Consider the following 20,990-nt stretch of genomic DNA (forward strand, 5'->3'; position numbering starts at 1 on the left):
GAAAACTTTTCAGTTCAGAACAAAGTAAATCGAAAGGTTTTTGAATGTGGTTGGGGTTAAAGGTCATGTGTAACTCAAGTTCTGTTGCATTTTCTGATTTTAATAGAAATAAATTAAAATTTAGAGAAAACAAAGAGGTTGAGAAAAACTGAAATTGCAGTTCTAAAAGTCACACCAACTGTCCTCTTTATTTTTTCAGACCGACAGCTATTCTTAAAATTTTAACTTTATATTTTATGCCGAAAAATTTGTACGATTTTCTTCTTCATCGATACCACCACACACGCGTCTCTCTATATATATTTAATTAATTTTAATTTATCTGCTAAATTTTGTTTGTTTTTACCTGAAATTTTGTACTCGTCATTGTTCCAAAAGTTTTTTGTAGTTTTTCTTTTTTTTTTCAAGTGTGACTCTATACACAATAAGAACTAAATTTTAAATATTTGAAATAAAAACTAAAAAAAAGAAAAAATAAAAAAAATAAAACAATTTAAATACACACATTAAATATAATTTGTACTTGCTTCGATTTATCGTGATAGACAAATTTACAACAACTTGATTTACACATTGAGACAGGGTAGACGTAGGGTATGCTCTATATATGCTGGATATATATATATAGCCATATCGCACATAAAACTAATTTTCATTAAGCTTTTTGTTTTTCAACTTCATTTTCAAATTTCGCATTGAACTGAACTGCAAAGTTGCTTAGGCCTAAACACATTTAATTTTCTTTCTTTTAAATTACTTTTCGATAGTCGTAAACTTTAGTATACATATTTTCGTTACATTTATAAATAATTATTTTTAGAGGGATCGGTAGTAAGGGGTTAAGGTATACGGGGGCATAATCAATCGATTCCAAAAACGTTGTCTCAGTACTGTAGGGGGATAAGAATTTTTTGTTTTGTGTTTAAATTTTTTTGTTTAACCAATAAAAATTGCCAATTATAAGATGTTTTGTGTTGTTTTTTTTTCTGGGGTTTAACATTTATTTAGTTGCATTTTGTTTTTAGCATTTACGTGTTTATAGGTATTATAAATTTAGAATTTTATCAAATAATTGTTACAAATTAGAAAAAAGGTGTAAAACAAGCCAATTTGTTGCGATCGAAATTATACAAAAAAATATATATAGATATATATTACATTTTCTTTGCCACTTAAACTTAAACTGGGTTTCGGTGCATGCAGTTTTTTGCTTTTCTTCTTCCTTTTCTTCTTCTCTTCTTTATTATTTTATAGTTATTTGAAATAACTTAGGTAAAATGTAAGCATAATAGTGTTTTAGATTTTTTTTTTGGGGGGAAATTTGTTCTGTCAAAGGAAACTAAAGGAAAAGTGAAAGGTAATCGTAAGTACAATTGGCTTGTTGAGGTTTTGGGAGGTTTTTCTTTTCGTGTTATTTTGCATCTTGACATTTCGCACTAAATATATATATTAATAGAAAAACAATTACTAACAAAAATATATAACAAAAATTACATCGAGTTCTTACAAAATGTTCGGTGCACTAAATTTCACATTAAATTGAACTTAAATTGTTGTTTTGTACGTGTGCACACACTATTATTATTATTTATATATATATATATATATATATATATATATATTGTTTACATTTTTTTTATTTTGTATTCTTGTTACAGTTTCAATTTTGTTTCATTTTTTATGTAGTTTTCTTATTAATTAATTTATACAACTCAAGGGTAAAAGGTAACTAAAGATTACTGAAAAATTACGAATATACAATACACAATTTGAATCTTGATTAATTTATTTTCTATGTACAATAATTGTTTCGGTTTCGTGACACGTTCTTGCCTTGTTTCACTGTACTGTACGCTCTAAATGCAAAATGGCGACATTTGTGTGTTTTTTTCTTCTTTTATTTATTCTTTACTTTTAGATTAAGTTAATTACGCTTTCTGGGTTCGTTTTTTAGTTTGCAAACATTTTTTACAAAGAAATTATTTTACGCCGCTTGTCGAAAAGTTGGGCCTAAAATCTGATTACAGATAAAAGTACTTTTGTTTTTCTTTTTATTTTTATTTTTTGTTTAAATAAATAGTTATGTTTAAATGTGTTTGCACGTACATAGAGTTCTGCTTGTGCCTAATATTTGTTATAAATTTTTAATTTGTTTTTTTTTCTTTTTTAGCCAAAAGTTTAAGCCTAAATTGTTTGTTTGTAAAGTTCGCTTATTTACGCAAGTTTCTTTTAGAAAATGTTTCTCCATTTCATTTCATTTACTTGTCAAAATTTTTATAACCTTTTTTCGGGTTTGCTTTTTGAATTTAATTAATTTTAAATTTGTTTTTTTTTTGTTTGCCATTCTGGGACTTGGCGGCTCAAGCAAAAGTATACCATTTACTGGGTTCAATTTTTTGTTAATTTTTTTTTGTGAATTTTTCATTCGCTTTTTGGGGGATGGGTAAATTTTGTAGCCTTAAATAATTTCTTTGTATTTTTGTTTTTTGTTTTTTTTGTTTTCGATTATAGTTTATAAAGATTTTAGTTATTATGTTGGTTTTCTTTGCCTCATTTTGTTGCTTTGCCGAAATTGATGTATACAAATGATCTTAATCCTGGTTTATATATCGCCTTTGCTCTCTCTACACATACCTAATAAAAGTTTTGGATATTCTTTTCGTATAATTAGAGTTTTAGCCAAAAGTATAAACGCGTAATTTTACATTAAATGTTATTTTTGTTTTTTGTAATCTGAATTTTCGTGGGCTCGGTGTGTGTTTTTAGCGCATATTTACATGAAAAACTTCTGTGTAAAGAAAATGTTTTTTTTTAAAGGGGATTTTTGTTTTCAAAATACCAAAAGGTTGTTCCAGAGTGTGTGTATGTGTGTGTGCTTGTGGTGTCACCATTTTACAAAAAGAAGAAAATGAAGTGGAAAATGGAAAAGTATATATATGTTATATGTTATATCATGCTCATCTCGTTACTGCGCAGTCTATGGCTAATTTGAGGTAGTTCAGTTTACTATTGCAGTTCGATTTGTTATTTATTATTGCTATTGTGTGTGTGTTTGTGTGTGATTGTGTCTTTTGCATTTAAAATTAGTCCTCATTAAACATAATTACTAGCCACTAACTAACTAACCGATAATCGAACTAAGAACTAAAGCTTTCCTTGATAGCATCTTCGATTACAACAAAAAACATTTCTCATTTGTGTTTCTCTTCTCTCTCGCTTCCATTTTGTTTGTTTGTTTATCTGTTTGTTTGTTTGTTTGTTTATCTGTTTGTCCCATGCAAAACAAAACATTATTAATTGAAATAATAATTAATAATAAAAAACAAGTTTTAAAGGTTCTTCCCTGAGGTATATGAGTTCCTGAGTTTGATTAGACTCTAAAAAATTTGTAAAACGAATACCGAAGCTAAGAACTAAGGTAACATAAACTTAAATTAACTTAAGATATATCAATTAAAATATGGTTAATTAGAATAACTAACCCCTGATTACTAACATATATATAGGTAGTATATATAGTTTGAAAAACAAGTTTTTAATTATAAAAAAAACAAAAGAGGTAGGTTCTTTCCTGAGGTATATGAGTTCCTGAGTTTGATTAAAACGAATACCGAAACTAAGAACTAAGTTAACATAAACTAAAAGTAACTGGCTATGGTTAATAACCCCTGATTACTAAATATATATATTATATTAGATTGTGTTTGATTGATTCACTGACTGACGGATTGAATTACTGACATGTATGATGGCTTGTCCACCTGGGCCTCAAGTCTCTGGCTTTCGTATGATCCTTCCCCCCCATCAACGTACTTAAAAATAAAATGTAATTCAGACTCCAGCGAACGTTGATGGGTGGGTCGGTTTACGAAAAGCCAAAGGTACTGTGGCTAACCAGAGGTTAATCTGCATGGATGTGAAGAGGTAGTTTGGTTTAAATATTGCCAGACTTTAATGGTTTTCAAATATTGCTATTGCTGTTGCTATTTTTCCTACTCAACACGAATGGTAAATAAAATTCGAGTTGTCGATTTTCCCTTTTCTTGCTTTTCTTTCTGATTGAAATAAAAATTATTTATAAAACGAAAAACTAAATGAAAATTAAACGCTGTATTCGTTTGCAACTTCAAAACGATATCACAGAACAAACTGGGGGGGTTTCTGGGGGGTGTGGTGTTGTGTGTTACTTTTATGTTTAAAAAACCTAACTCGGCTTTCGTGTGTGTGTGTGTGTTGTTGTTGTTGTTGTTGTTGTTGTTGTTGTGTGTTTTAACAGTTAATAAAAGTAGTTTTATATATTCAACATTTTGGCTATTACGGTACTATTGGTTTTTGTGGTTGACCCTTTGCTATCATTCTATTGCCTTGCATAACGGAAAAAACATAGAACATAGAAAACATGAAAATTCAGTTGGGTTCTTCATTCTCTCTGCTGGCGAGCCTAATCGTGTTCCTACATATGCGCTTAGTTAGTTTATGTTTACAGTTTATATAATAATATAGATCTAGGTTTTATCATTACACAACTGAGGCCACATATATATATATATAGATATATATGCTATATGTGGTAATAATAAATGTATTTACAAAACCAAGACTCTTTTTGCCTTGGCTGGTTTTCTCAATATTTTTCAATTGCATTTTCCTTAGATTTCCATTCTAGTTTTCTTCGCTTTCGCTTACAACAAAATTGTTTCTCATTTTCTTTTTAGTATTTTACAGCTGGATTTTGTTTTTTGTTTGGGGGAAATTTCTAGATTTCCCTTGATGTAGTTATCGAAATTATAAGAGCCGAAAAAATGAATTTTGAATTTTTTGTTGGTTGGATTTTTTTTTGGGTTTGAAATTTCTTTTGTACGAAAAATGTTTTCCAAAGGTGTGCCAAAAGTTTTTTTTTGATTTTGAATTTCGGTTTGCTGTAATTATTGTTGTTGTTGTTGTTGTTGTTGTTGTTTCATTTGTTGTTGCCTTCAAGTTTTTGAGAACGTTTTTGAGTGGTTTTTGCTTAATATTTTCGCTTGTTAATTAACATGTTTCACACTTGGCTAGAATTATTATTCAATTAAAAAATAATTATATTTACTTTACGTTTCTTATTTTTTTCTTTGCTATTTTTGCTTTTCTCATACATCATCATCATCATACTCATCGTTAAATATATTTTCTTTGTTTATAAAAATTTTACTAGTAGTCATTTAATTATATATTTCTTATAGGCACCCAATTTACCAATTGTTTTCTCATCTTTACTTCTTTAGAAACTTCTGAATTCGGAATTGAATTTGAATTTGTATCTTTTTCAGTTTGTATTTTTTTGTTTTTTTGGAGCCGAAAAGCAGTTTGTTTGAAATTTTGAGGCCTAAACTTGAAAGAAAAAAATCAAAAAACGGAAAAACAATACGAAAAATCACGAAAAAAAATTTGTTACTCGTTTAAAAAGCAAATCCTTCTCTGTCAGCAAGCTCAGGACCTTGACGGCAAGCCTTAGTTCTGCCTGGAAAAGAAAGCCTCGTGGACTCAACACAACTTTACAAGCCCCCAAAATTTTGCCTTTTCGTATTATTAATTTAATAAAATTATTTACAAAAACCTGGACAAAAGGGGGCTGTAGTGGCTGGTAGAGTTTTCCAGGGCATTTTCCTTTTCGTCAAGAGTCCTGGCTTCTACCTAGGTTTCATCAGCGTTTCACTTCTAATCTGTATTTTGTTTTTTTTTTTTTTATGTTTATACTATTTTATTATTGCAGGTACTTGTGGTTGCGGTTTTGTTGTTGCTATTGTTGCTTTGTAGTTTGTTTGTTGCAGCTATTTAGTTGTTGTTTTTGTTTTAATCTTAGTTTTTCTCTTCACATTCTAGTTTTAAATTCAGTTTTTAATATTTCTTTAGCTTTATCGTTTCGTTTGATTTGTTGAGGCAACTTGCAGTTTTTGTCTATGATGTTTCTATAGGAAATCAAAAATATATCTCCTCAACTCCCCTTCCTCCTTCTTCCTCCTACTCCTCCTCCTTCTTCTCCTCTTTAAACACACACGAATTAAACAAATTGTCAACGTTATATATGTGTTTTTTTTGCTACACTTTTTTTGCGGGGCGGTACCAATCAAAAACGTTCAAACTTTTTGCATTTTACTATTTCGTTTTTAGTTTTAAGTTTTAATTTTAGTTTTTGTATTTGATTTATAGCACCCTGAAAACGATTTTTCAGCCGGATTGCATATTTATTTCTATGTTTGATAACTGCCATTTGGATTTGTTTGTTTGTTTGTTTGTTGCTTTTGTTTGTTTGTTTCGAAGTCTGTGGCATTAGCTTTGTGGATTTTTATGTAACTGACTTTAAACGCAAATTTGTAATAAAAATTTCTGCAAAAAGTTGGGGCAAACAAATTTCTTGCCTTTCCATGTTCGTGTGTGTTCGTCTGTCTCTGTCCTCATCATGTTGGTTAATGTTTTGTTTTGATGTTTGTTGTGTTGTAAATCTTATTAGTAATTCTTTGTTTTCTTTTTTTTTTTGTTTGTTTGTTATTATAGTAATCAATGTTTTGCCTAGTTGTTAGGACTTTTGTTTTGGTTGGTGGTCTCCGAGGGCAACAGCAGTTGCATCAGTAGTCATTTTTCATCTTCTCTCTTTGCGCGCGTAAATCATTTTCCTTTTTCGTAAATCACTCAATTTTCTTCAACTCTTCTTCTATCATCATCATCATCGATTCTTAGTCTAAATCTAAGCAGCTTCTTTGGGGGGCATCCGATGGGGGCCTTTCGTTTCTCCTCATCCTATTGCTCCACATTGACCTTGGGCGTTGAGGTCAAAGTGGGCGTATCATTGGGCGGTATTATATGTGGGGGGCTGGTGGGCGTATTGGGCATATGATCATAAATGGCTTCAGCTTGGATATCCGGTTCAGCTTCGGACATATGCAGACGATCGTCCTCATCTTCCGATTCCGATAACACCTCAATCTTGGGCTCTACCACAACGAGCTCAGATCCTGGCTGTGGTTCTGGCGGTTGATCTTCATCCACTTCCATGGGACGATCACTGCCATCACTGGCCTCGGCATCACTACAACCATCACTGGTCGTTCCAGTGGTATTTGTGGTTGTTGTGGTTGTAGTGTTCGCCGTGGTGTTCATGGTCGAGTCCATGGCTTCGGCCGCCTGTTCCGCTGCCATTGCCAAGCGGATTTGTTGCGTCACCTCACGGTGCATCCGCTGCTGTTGCTGTTCATAGGTGAGCGGTTCAGTGCCGCCCTCTGAACCAACTCCTTCTTCTGATCCTGCCCCATCAATTACTGCCTCTACCGATTCGCCCCCATCTATACAACCTGCCCCAGTGGTCGTTGTTGTGGTGGTTGTGGTCTCCGCGACCATTGCATCCCGTCGCTGCATGCACTTCTCCAGTGCCATTTTGAGTGATTTACGTTTACGCTGCTTTGCCGCCTCCTTGTGGGCGTTCATGACTACTGATGCCGCTGCTGTTGCGGCTGCTTCCTATGGTGAATGATTGCTGGCCGCTGCTGTTGCCGCCGCTGCTGCCGATGCTGCTGCTGCCAAATGTGCCGGTGCAATGGTTGCCCCCGCTGCCAAACCAATTTCCTGTTTATGTTCCCTGGCAATGTGTCGTCGTACCGTATTGTTTCGCGTGAAAGTCCTCTCACAGAATGGACATGGCACTCGGATACCCTGATGACGCTGTCGTATATGGGCCCTTAGATTCGTCTCATAGCCATATAAACGATCGCAGTACAGACACTTCAACTTCTTGCCATCGGCGGTATTCACACTGTTCTTGTTGTTCATTTTCGTGGCATTCCATACGTTCAACATGTCCGCCGGTGCTATCGATGCAGCCAAATTACTGGACAGCGTTCCATCGGCTTTTAAGTTCTCCAGCAGGGCATTCGGTGTGGTCGACGAGGTGTTCGAGTTTGGCGGCGGTGGCGGTGAGTACTTCAAGTTCTCCAGCTTAACACGCAGATCCTCGGCACCATTCTGTTGGTATTTTTCCATCAAAAATATTTAGTTTTTGCCTTTAACTAAGTAAGTTTTAAACTACTTACATCTGTTGACTCATCCATTAGCTCGCGGTCGTCATCGTTAGCCTCATTTGCACTGCCATTGTTACGCTCCGATTTCACTATGCGATCCAGGCCGGTGGTAGTGTTTCCATTACCGGCTGTGGTGCTGGGACTGTGGTTTTCGTAACGACTAAATAGGAATCAAAAAGATAGTTTAAGTAAAAATCTTCCAGGCTATGTCAATCTCCTTCTAAACTCACCTGGACTGTGGCGATGCCCGTTCCGAATGCATGGTATCCGCTTCTGTTGGCGCCGTTGAGAGAGGCACTGGACGAGGGTCGATGGTATGGTGGCTTATTGATGGGGCTGGGACATTCGGAGGACTTGGAGCCATCTCGCAACACAGAACCGCGTTGCTCCTGCTCGGAATACGGACTACGGACAATGGCTCTCTTGCGCGGAGGTTCGTAGTTAATGGGTCGGTAGATGGGCGGTACATGGGTATAGCCCATTCCCGAAGAGGAACCGCTACCACCCGGATGCATCAGAGAGTCGCACTCTTGTTTCAAGATGCCAGTGGAACCACCCAAATGATGAGCAGCGCCAGCGCCGCTTCCCAAGCTGATGGGTCCATTGTTGCCGGCACCACCATTACCACCAACACCATTGCCGCCAATTCCCACAACTCCACCGCCATTACCCGCTCCACCACTATTATGGGAGCCACCAATGCCAGCCGCTGTTCCACCGATGATATTTCCACCGGCACTGCCGCATCTGTCTACAACATTTGCACTGGCTGCCAGGGTACTTAGACCACTGGCCGCCGCACTGGCAGCCGCTGCCATTCCTCCGGCAGCTGCCATACCGGCCAAACTCAATCCGTTGCCAATGCCCATGCCCGGTATTGAGTTTGCTCCCGTAACGCCACCACCCAGACCGCTTCCGATACCACCGGGAACGATACTGTTGTTACCACCGCTCAGGCTGTTTCTTATGCTCCGCCTGCCCGTTGGCGAGTCTAAAGGCGACATATCGCCCATGTGTTGTTGTGCCTGCTGCGCCGCCAGACGTCCCGTTTCTGTGGACAAACCTTTGACCTGATAGATAATAGAAAAAAAAAGTTTAGTTAAAATGTTAAAAAAAGAGGAAAAGGAAGAAAAGCTTAACTACCTGCAAACTCTCGGCGGATTTGAGGAAACTGTTGAGTGCCTCCTGGGAGACATGGACCTCGCCTTTGTACATGAACTCAAGGAGAGCGGCCATGTTGTCCGGCGTGGTCGCCTCCAGTATGATGACGCACTGTCCATTTGTGGGTGTGTTCTCAAACAGATCGGCGAACTTCTTCGAGCAGGCTGCCAATATAAGTTTGTGTGCTTTGAATACTACGCCTGAAATGAAGGAAAAAAACAAGGAAATTAGAAAATGATTAAGAAAGTTAAATTAGTTTAAATACTCTAAGAAAATGAGATACAAGTCGGTTTCTTTTTTCAAACTTCTCAAGGGTTTTCCGATTAAAGCATCTTTCTTCATTTAAGACCCATCACGACCCATAAAAGATAGCCAACAGGTGGCGCCGGAACGCTAACCGAGACCTTGAACTCATAAAAAATCATGTCAAATATATATATATCTATATATATATACACGTTTAGCACTCTCACATAAACACGTACACGCGGAGGACAATAAAAGCCGCAGCAAGAAGGAAATGATTTCCTCGCTCTTGACTACACAGACACAAAAGGGAGCTTTTCATCTGTAACTCGCTCTCATTTCGTGATTTTCTTCTGTACGTGTGTCTGTGTGTGTGTGTTTGTGTGGGAGGGGGGAAAGCAGCTCTGTCTGAGTTATTATTCAACATCAATGTCGTCTTGGTCTTGGCTCTTGGCAATCTTTTGTATCCTGGCTACCTGACATACAGCCCAGCCCACCCAGCGTATACGCAATGTGGGTGGCAAATGCCTTTCACTCTAAGAAAGTATTTTCATTCTAAGTGTATTTTGATGTGCTCTCTGGTGGTTGTGTGTGTATGTATATAATCGTTTCGTTACAATTTTTCACGCTTTTCTTGTCTCTCTTTTTGGGTTTTCCTTATACATTTTTTTTTTTTTGGAAGAGGGAGGTGGGTGGGTGGTTGGTTGATGTGACACAGAAGACTGAAAGTTATGTCTTTTCTTTTATGGGGCACTTGTTGTGTTAGCTGCGAGCATTACTTAAGCCAAATTGAAACGACACTTGCACAGCAGTGTTTTGGGATAGATATTATTATATATATATATATATAGAAAGAGACAGAGAGAGAGAGAGAGAGAGAGAGGAGAACGGCTAATATTTACCCGCTGACATTGTTCATGAATATATTTCAAGTTTGACACTTTTTTTCACTTGCTGTGGCACTTTGTGAAATTTCTGTAGCAGCTGAAGCGAAAAATGCATTAAGAAACATTTCTTCTTCCTCACTCAAAGTTTTCATTTTCTTTACTTTCCTCTTCTTTTTGTTTATAGCCAGCTTATCGTGCAGTGCAGTCTCTATTTCTATATATATATATAGATGTGAAATTCAACCAAATTGTGTCAATTCTTGCCTCAATGCTTACCAGCTGATAAGAGCTGATAACCAACCAAAAAAAAAATCAAAAAAGAACTCAATTCATGAGGCAAGACAGCTGTGGAAAAAAAGTATAAGTAAAACACGACATCAAGGTCAAAAACGCAATGCACAAGCCCCGAAAAAAGCAAAAAAAAAACACAAATCTCGGAAGTGATTCAAGCATACGCGGCGTATGCGCGATATTGCGTCGTCACTGATTAGCTCTTCTCGCTGAAAATGTATTATATAATCGCTTTGATTAATATACCAGACTACGCAAATTGCATTTAACATATGCCACTCAATAACAACACATACTTTTTGAAAACTTTTATTCGCATTCTGGCGATTATGTATCAGTTTCTTTTTTTTTTTATTATTATTTTTTTCTGCTGGATTTTCTAACACTTGATACAACAGAAATTGGGTCACAATCACCACAATGGAAACGCCAAAAAAAAGCAGCACACATACACTTTTGCTGGCCTTGATAAAGAAATGATATATAATATATATTATTCCAGCTACTTCTCAGCTTGTTTACGTTCTCTGCGTTCGTTTTTTCATTTACTCCGCAATTTGTTTTGATTTTGTGGGTTCGTTTTTTTTTGTTAGTTTTTTTGCCTTTTATGCAGTTTGGCAATAACATCGACTCAAGTGCCTTGTACTTTCTGTTTTTATGGTCAAAAATTAGTGGGAATAATCTTAATCAAAAGGCTTCATGAATAAGCCTGCACGTGGTGTTTACTAGTAGAGACTAGTTGCCTTTTTAAAGATTTCTTTCTGGATATAAAAATTTGCAAAATTTTTTAACATTTCAACCCTTTAAATCGTTAAGACTCTTCCCCTCTAAACACCCCCTCATACTGTAGTACCCCATTAAAAACCTCAGCCCAAGGCTAAGCAAATGTTCATTTGGCTAAAAATGCTCATTTCTCAAGTGCTAAATATGCCCCCAAAGTCTAAAACCCAAAATGCATCCTATCCCCCTTTTTTTTCAATCAAGAAAAAATAAATGAAATTTTTATAAAAACCAAAAAAAAGGCAAGCTAAAAATCTGCACATGAATATTAAAAACAATAAAAAACATACGTTATTTGCTTTTGTTTTCACAGACGGACAAATATTTAATGCTTCATTTCGAAATGGACAAAAGAGCCGAGTACCGAGAACGGAGAGATGAGAAAGTGAAGCCAAATCAAACATGGATGGACTCCATCTAACACCACCTAGAAACCCCCCTCGAAAGAAATATTAAAAACCACAATTAAAAACAGTCAAAGGGTTAGAAAAAGAGGAGGTGGTGATGTGGCGGTGTATTTGCTGGGGTGTAACGTTGAAAATTTTAATCAAAAGTAGTACCACACTTCGATTGATATGAATGACAAACGGGTAACGAGAGGAGCTGAGGAACTGCGGAACCGGAAGCCAAAAAGGGTTTCAGGTTTTGGTTTTTTGGGGAGAACTGTCTGCTTTAGCTACTCCCCGTTCAAACCCATTCTAGACAACCCCCCCTTTTAATCCCCCAGTCAGCCTCTGCTATTGAATCACTGAAAAAAATAAAACACAAATCCTTTCTCATGTATGACCAATATGCGTTAGGATAAGACCTAAAATTCCCTCAAAAATTCTTGTAAAATTTAAACCAGCAAACAAGCTGCTAACTGAATCATATTAGCCAAGGTTAAGCTACAAGGAAAATAAAATAAAATACCTAATAACCATAAAAGTAAGCCAGCCAAGCAACGTCTCAGGACACATAAACACCCAAAATATTTAAACCCAAATCAAAAGGGAAGCAAAATAAGGTTAACAAGGGTCCCAAAAACATACATCTCGTATACCCAAAAAGAGAGAGAGAGCTTCCAAGTAACTGACCTCAGTCAAAGGCCTGAATAAAATACATAAAACAAACAGACAAATATATATATATTCTATATATGAAGTATATAGGTTTGCCCGCATTTATATTCGCCATTTAATAAGCCAGCATAAAAACTGTAGTAAAAGGCCGTAAATGAACTAGCAGACAGGCACAGGCTGGCTAGAAACGAACTCGAGGGATGGATGAGGGATGGGTATGGGTATGGGATGGGTTGGGATGTGGCTGACAGACAAGGACGAGACAAGCCATAAAAGCCACTTCCAGTTTCGCGTCTCTAACAAACAGAAAGAAAAAAAAGAAAAGGCAAAAAGAAATCAATGTCTGATTCACCGGCTTATTAACGCAGAATGAAAATAAACATGAAAAGCAGGGAAAAATAAAAGGAAAAGTAGCCGAGTTATAGGTAAATAATAATAAGTCAATTTAATGATATAATAACTTTCTTCCCTAACTTCTGGTTTTATTTTTCATAAAAGAAACAATACTAATGAAAATTTTTCTAAATAATTTAGCCGGAACATTCTGAATTTTTATAGTAAAAACTGAATGAAAGCCATTTATAGTAATTCCTTATCAGTTACTACACAAAAATTTCTGACATTGACAATGATACTTTGTAGCTTTGACTTATCTGTCAGTTTTGAATATTTCTTTACTTAAATATATATAAAAATATAATATATATATATAAAGATTAACACTTACCATCGCAGGATAATGTGACATCGGCCAGCAGATCCGATTTGAACAGATTCGAGAATGTTATTGCCAAATTTGACGAATAACTGTTCCACTTGAGGCAGAACTGCTGCTGCTCCATTTTGCCAGCAGTTGTTCGTCCTCCGTCGCTGCACCGTCTATATTGTCTATATCGTCTATATCCTTATACCGATCCGTATCCGTATCGAATTTTATAAATTTCAGGTTATAATTTGTATGAAAGGCGCCAGAATGGCGACAACGGCAACGTCGTCGTTGTTTACGTTGATTGTTGCCAATTTTTTTGGATTTTCCTGTTGTTTTTCTAATGTTCTATAGATGTTGTTGTTGTTGCAAATTGATTTGTTTGTTTTCGTATTGCCAAAATGGAATTTTGTGGAATTTTGTAGCTGCCAGCAGAGCATAAAAGCAATTCGGCCGCTGCAAATCCTTAGCCAAAGGGAATTTTGCAATTGTTTAGTTAATTTCTTGTGTGTCGTCCTCGTTACGTTCACAATTGTTGCGATTATTTCCGGTTTTCTAATCACTTCCGCTGCTAACTTTATTAATAATAATAAATTGTTTTTTATTATTGTTGTTATCGTTGTTGCCAGCGTTGTTGGCATAGAAATTTAACCAGAAAACTTGTCGAGAAATCCGAAATCCGAACACGCCAAATGCTGCAATGAGAATGACGAAAATGATATTTGACGATTAGTTAAGGTTTCGATGCGTTTGACAGAAAACCTAATGGCAAATCCAATGCCTGCTTTATATGCTTTTCAACCTAAAGGCCAAGTTGATGCAGGTTGCAAAAAAGGGCTATATCCCTCCCAATCCAAGTTAGTTCCGAGAATTACGTTCTCGGACAAACTCAAATTTCAAAAGGCCAGGCGCAAAGTTTAAAGTCTTTCTTGGCCCAATACAGCCACAAACTGCATCGCATTCGTGTTGGTAACTCTATCTTTCGCCTGCAGCATTTCCGACCAATTTATTAGAAATTAATCGAGCATTTAGAAAGAACCAAAAAAAGCAAAAAGAAAAAAACTCCCCAAGATATACGATTCAATTCTGGGAATTCTGAGCTGGCCAAGTCAAAAAAAAAAAAAAAATGCCGCCGCTTCGAAAAAGGTTTTTGATGCAACGCGCGAGAAGACACAAACTTTCTGATTTCTGACTCCTCGTCTACGGTTTCTACCCCTTCGATCCCCCCCTCCGACTATAACCAATCCTTTGGCAATTCCTGGAAACTGCAGGTGAGGCTGCCTCGTTGCATGAGAGATGCGTTTGTTTTCTTCGAATTTGTTTAATCGTTAGAAAAATGCGGCCCCGCAACTTTTGTGGAAGCTGCCAAAAAAAAGAAGCAGGCTGTCTCTCTCTCTCTCTTCTTTGCTCTTTTTTCTTGGCCATCAAAATCAACGGTTTCATTTTTAAGCCAGAGGAAAGAGGGGAAAGAGCAGGGCTTAAAAAAAGATATCGGTAAAAAGCTATTAAGAAATTCCTGGGAAGTTTGCAGTTTGCAGAGTCCCGGCAACTGGAATTCACTCGTTAGGTAGGGGCAAAGGGAAAAGCCAAAGGGCTAGCCTTGGGTATAAGAATGATTTAAAGATTGGGAGAAATTGATCAGATTGATTAAGGTTATAAGGTGTAAATCAAGGAGATAATTTGGTATTTGATTGGAAGTATATTTATGTTTATATTGTGGTACTGAGTTTGTTAGGGTTTATTAAATTGAGAAATAAATGCTGTCTGCCTAGGGAAAAGTCTAAGTTACACTGAAAGTTGAAGTTATATATTAAAAATTGAAGTGATTTAAGCTTTAAGGAGCACTGCAAGAAGATATTTTAAAACTATATTTATATTTAAATCATAATACTAAGTCTAAAAGTGGTTATAAAAGGCTTTCTTCTTAAGGGAAAAATCATTTTTAGCTTAGAAGATTTGAATTTACTTCATAGGTGGCGCTACTTTCAAGAATGATTACTAATGGAGTGATTCGAGTTTTAAGGAGCACTGCAAGAAGATATTTTACAACTATATTAGTATTTTAATGTAAAACTAAGCCTAAAAGTGGTAATAAAAGTCTTTCTTTTTAAGGCAAAAATCATTTTTAGGGTAGAAATTTTAAATTTATTTCATAGGTGGCGCTACTTTCAAGAATGGTTACTAATGGAGTGATTCAAGTTTTAAGAAGCACTGCAAGAAGATATTTTAGAACTATATTTGTATTTTAATGTAACATTAAGCCTAAAAGTGGTAATAAAAGGCTTTCTTCTTAAAAGGAAAAACCATTTTTAGCTTAGAAGTTTTGAATTTATTTCATAGGTGGCGCTACTTTCAAGAATGGTTACTACACAAACTTTTGCCTAATAAATCAACCTATAAGACTATTTTGTATATAAAATACACATAAAACCAGGCTTTAAAAGGGTTTTTAAAAAAGGTTAAAGGCCTCTTTAGCTGATCTAATAAGTTCTATAAAGTAATTTCAGATTTAGTACTACATTCGACAGAGTCCTAACTTCTGTATGATAACCAACAGAAACTGCTCTTTCGAATATAAGTCCTCTTATTTAACCACTTAAGGTCTGATATAATGATATAATATGATATATACATAATACCCCATACCTAATAAGGCTTATCAAATCGAAAATCCACCTTAAACTAAAATAATAAGTTCTTCATTTAGTTCATATACCAATTCTTAGCTACTTTTACTTTCAGAAAGGGTCAACTAATATGATCTTCCAAAACTCAACTTCACATTCTTTCCTTACCAAAAAAGCAACCTTCTAGAAAACGTTTACCACCTCAGCGATTGCTTTCAAAAAGAACAACCCCAACTTGCCCTTTACAAAAACCTCTATAAAAACTTCTTTACTTCTGCACTTGGTTAGCTTCTAGCCTCTAGCTAGCTTTTTAACACAACTGTACTTTTAGCAAAACCAAACTCTACATATCCTAAAGCCTGCTTTTCATTGTTGTTATTATTGCGAGACAGGGAATACGCAATGGAATTTACGCAGCTGCATTTGAAATGCCTTTTCAGTTACAACAAATGCTCAGCTCGCAGCCAAAATGAAAGGAGAATAAAAGCAAAAAAAAAAACACGAAGCCAAAGGCCAAAAAATAGATCACAAATAGTATATAACCCGTCTTGTTTTTTGTTAGATATATATATGTATATATATAATAGAGAGACAGAGAGATAAATAGAGAGAAAACGCACCTGAATGGCAGTCTCAAGGCGAAATCATAGAGCTCAGGTATCTGGTAACCTATCTGCCTCCAAAACAAACAACAACAAAGCTGAGAGATGTGCGAAAAGTACAAGGAAATACAATAAAAAAGGCGTAAATCCTTTTCACAAACACAGATACATATAGCACACACACACACACATGCATACAAATGAAATAAAAGCTGCTTTTTGTAGGTCCTTTCAGTGTCTTTGTATTGGGACAGGAAGAAGTAGTATCTGAATCGGGAAGTTATAGCTTAAAAGGGGAGGTTGAGAGGGTTGATCTTCAGTCAAAAATAGCAACGCACTTTTAGCAAGGAAAAGAAGAAAAGGAAGTTGCGTGATAAATCTTAAAAGAAAAGCAGCTTTAAAAGTTAAGAGACTTCCCAAGAAATATTCCCAAAAAGAAATCTAAATTTTTGTTTTGATTTTCATTTATATTTTTCTAACATTTTTGTGGTTTTTTATTTTTCAACTACAACAAACCCACAACGACTTGCCTTCATCAAAGTTCGAATATTTAATTGTTATATTTTGCTGATGGCATTTCATCTAATTGACCTTGTTAACTATTAAGACAGAAAATTCAGTCAATTCAATTCCGTGATTCATATTTTTGTCTCTCTACTTTTTTGGTCTTCAGTTCAGTTGAGTGCAGTTGGCTAGCATAACTCAAGTGGTCAGCTGTTGTATCTTTTAATAAGCACAGATACATATTTATAGATACAACTATAGATTTCCGACATTCTTGTTAGCTTTGAAAGGCAATTTATTTTGAAAAAATCAAGCAGATTATGAAATCTTGTTGTCATTTTTTGTTATATATCTTAAAGTAAGAAGTATCTTTAGACTTCACTTAGCTTGCTGTTCTTTCTTCTTGGTGGCAACTCAAAGATTCCAATTTGGTTTAGCAAGAAAAACAGCAGACAGGCTAGCATCAAAATCCATAAAAGTGTCAGCAAACGGTTTAAGCCATCTACTAAGGACTGCCAATCATGCCTTTTCATGTCTCTTTCATCGTCAATAAAGAAAATGTGCTTGGAATACATTTTAACTATTTTTAAGTTTTTTTGTTGGAATTTTTTGAGAGATTTTGAAAGAAAAGGAAAAGCCTACGTAAGGAAAACTTTTGTAATAAGTTAATTAATATCCTAGTCATTATTTTCTACCAAATATTTAAAGATCTCCCCTTACAACCTATTAGCCAACTCTTGAGTAAAGAAATATCCCATAACCGACCTTTGACATTTAAAACCCAGCCAAAAAAAGCTATTTGATAACATTACATTGGCAAAAAAGAAAAGTAGAACTGCACATGACATCTCAGAGGCAGGATTAAGAAAATCTGTATCTCAGCACACCTTAGCCACTCCCCTTTTTGGCCACACAAGGGCCTGGCTTTGACAGCTACCAAACTGCAGATCTTCGAAGGGAAATCCCCCCGCTCGATTATCAACCTTAGATACTATTACACATGTTCGCATAATAGCAAAACATCGGCAGATGTGCAGTTGCTAGAAGACAAGAATAAATGTCGCATAATTCACAGCGCCAGTTTCTGGCGGTGGTAACTTTGAGGCGCCACAGGGAGGCAAGATAGACATCAAAGTAAAGTCTCTGCCTCTGTGCATATTGCATAAAAAAAAAGAGTATGTATTTGAAGAAAAGGAGGCTTGGCTGGATGGTTATCTGAGTTATGACATATCCTTGCATCACGCTGAGATAAGCAGCAGCCCAGCAGGCGGTGCATCAGGTGCATCTGGCAATTGAGTAACTTCTTAGCTGCTTTTGAGCGGTTATCACCGCATATAATAATTGCAATGGGAATTGAGGGAGGGAAACTTGTTTGATTTCTAGACAAATCTAAGTCGGCTTTCTATGCTTGAAGAAGCTTTGCAAATTGGATATCTTTCAGGTTGAATTTGATCGATTTTTTAAGTAAGGTTTAACATTTGATTTTAGTTTTTCAGCGGAACTTATTACAGTTTCCATCATTACTCTAGTACACTCATAATTTCCCAACAAATTTCACCTCTTTTCCACTAAGAAAACTCGAGCATGGCTTTGGTAATTAGCTATGCAGGGAAATGCAACCAACTTGAAATGCAGGAAAATGAGTTGCCATCAAAAAACACAAAAAAAAAGAGGCAAGAAAAAAGCAGTTAACACAAATACAGGTTGACAGTTAAGTTAATACGCTTGGCTGGGCAGGCAAACCAAAAAGTATCTCGTGTTAATGCAGTGCAAGTTGACAGAAGAAAAATGTATCTAGAAGATACGCTTGCCTTGTCGCAATTACAAGTTGTAGTTTTTGGACTATGAATATGAAAACTATGAATAAGAGTTGGAGGATCCCTCAAATTAATTACTTAGAATAATGTAATTAGGGAGTATATAGTAGAGTTTATATAGTAAAGTTCCAGTTCTGAACTTACAATGAGATAACTTTGACCCCAGTTGGGAAATGCTTGAGCGGGCATAGTTACCTGAAAGGAAAAAAGATAGAAAATAAAGAAAATTAGTTAAGAGTTTGATTTGTATGTACGAGGTGTGTTCAAAAAGTAAGGTGACTTTGTATTTTCAAGAAAAACTATTAATTTATTTATCAATATTTATGTTGTCCCCTTCAAAGTAATCCCCCTCAGATACAATACACTTATGCCAACGGTTTTTCCAATCCTCAAAGCACTTCCCATAAGCACTTTTCGGTATAGCCTTGAGCTCTTGCAGCGATGCAGTCTTTATCTCTTCAATCGTTGCAAATCTCCGTCCTTTCATAGGTCTCTTCAGTTTTGGGAACAAGAAAAAGTCACATGGGGCCAAATCCGGTGAATATGGTGGCTGAGGCATTATTGTGGTGTTGTTTTTGGCCAAAAAATCTCTCACAAGCAAAGATGAGTGAGCAGGGGCATTATCGTGATGCAAAAGCCATGAATTGTTTTTCCACAATTCTGGACGTTTCTTTCGTATTGCTTCTCGCAAACGGCGCATAACTTCCAGATAATACTGTTTATTGACCGTACGACCATATGGTAAGAACTCCTGATGCACCACGCCATGGTAATCGAAGAAAACAGTGATCAAAACTTTGACATTTGATCGAACTTGGCGTGCTTTTTCGGTCTTGGCTCGCCTGGGCTCTTCCATTGGGACGATTGGGCTTTGGTTTCGATATCATAACCATATACCCATGATTCGTCACCAGTTATGACCCTTTTGAGTAAATCTGGGTCGTCGTTGACGTCATTCAACAGCTCTTGAGCGATGCTCATGCGACGGTTCTTTTGGTCAAAATTCAGCAATTTCGGAACAAACTTCGCTGACACACGACTCATACCCAAAACGTTTGAAAAAATTTCATGGCACGAGCCAAGCGATATACCGACATCTTCAGCAACTTCTCTGATAGTGATTCGACGATTTTCCAAAACAATTTTCGTCACTGCTTGAACGTTTTCATCATTGTTGACGTGCTTGGCGTCCAGAGCGAGGCTGGTCATTGGCATCTTCCCGGCCATCTTGGAAGAGTTTGTACCACTTGTACACATTTTTTTTACTCAGAACAGTTTCACCGTATGCCACTGTCAACATTTCAAGTGTTTCAGAGCACTTAATTTTTTTTTTACACAAAATTTGATGCAAATCCTTTGATCCATATTTTTCGATAGCAAAAAATCGCCGAGCTCGCAAAATAACTTGTAACTTTACGCCTCTCACAACCAAACAAAAGAGGATGTTCCATTGAAACTTGGTACAGATGTTAGGGAAGAGTGTACCAATATAACAAAACAAAAAAATCGATAATCGAAAATATGTTGCCCGCGAAATTTGAAAAGTCACCTTACTTTTTGAACACACCTCGTATAAAGAGTCGTAAAATACAAGTTAATCAATCACAAAAACCTAACCTATCTGTCATGTTAATGACTTTATTTCTGATTTGCAAATCAAATTTCAAAAGTTAACCTTTAATAGCTGTCTAAGTTACCTTTTTGAAATCGAACCCTTGAATCGAAACCCTGGCTGGCTTTCAATCATGGCGAACACTGTGCTATAGACAAGCGTAAAGTGGCAAAAAGTTTACTCCCCCCGGCCCCCTTTTAACCCCCTGAATGGCCACCTGCTCAAACCCAATTAAAAATGTCAAAAAATGGGGAATACCTGTAGGTAGTTAGCAGTTAGCGCACGCAGTAAATATTCATCACGCCATGCCAACAAAGGTTTAAGAGTTTGAGTTTTTCTCCTTGGCAAGTCGAATCAAACATCCTCATGGCTCTCATGGCTGCACCAAAACCCTCTCCCCCACCCAGCATTTCCAATGCGTCACACAGTTTAACTTTTCATTTGGCGTTGGGGTTTTCGTTTTTTTCGTTTTTTGGGGGAGTCTGGGGATCCTGGGGGGCTTGGCTAACCCCCTGAATAGAACCCCTTCCCCTAGCTGGCTAGCTCCTGCTTATCAGCATGAGACGCACACATGTCAGGAGGACACAAAAACCAGAAGCTGTAGAGAAGGAGCTAGCTCCCAGCACAGAGTTAGTGGAATGTGCATTG

At 36.3% G+C, this 20,990-nt stretch overlaps 1 protein-coding gene across 1 annotated transcript in view; it reads right to left on the minus strand.

Annotated features, from left to right (window-relative positions):
* Positions 1-3,107: 3,107 nt before the first annotated feature.
* The window catches only part of LOC108110964 (zinc finger protein chinmo), a 49,689-nt gene continuing 31,806 nt past the window's right edge, over positions 3,108-20,990 (minus strand). Inside the window, 7 exon segments of the mRNA XM_041819320.1 lie at positions 3,108-7,992; positions 8,061-8,208; positions 8,279-8,337; positions 8,339-9,118; positions 9,192-9,409; positions 13,202-13,875; positions 18,875-18,925. Coding sequence (XP_041675254.1) covers positions 6,775-7,992; positions 8,061-8,208; positions 8,279-8,337; positions 8,339-9,118; positions 9,192-9,409; positions 13,202-13,316 — 2,538 coding nt within the window. The 5' untranslated portion in view covers positions 13,317-13,875; positions 18,875-18,925 and the 3' untranslated portion in view covers positions 3,108-6,774.

Source organism: Drosophila eugracilis, unplaced genomic scaffold, assembly GCF_018153835.1.
Source record: "Drosophila eugracilis isolate 14026-0451.02 unplaced genomic scaffold, ASM1815383v1 contig_575, whole genome shotgun sequence".
NCBI lineage: Eukaryota > Metazoa > Arthropoda > Insecta > Diptera > Drosophilidae > Drosophila > Drosophila eugracilis.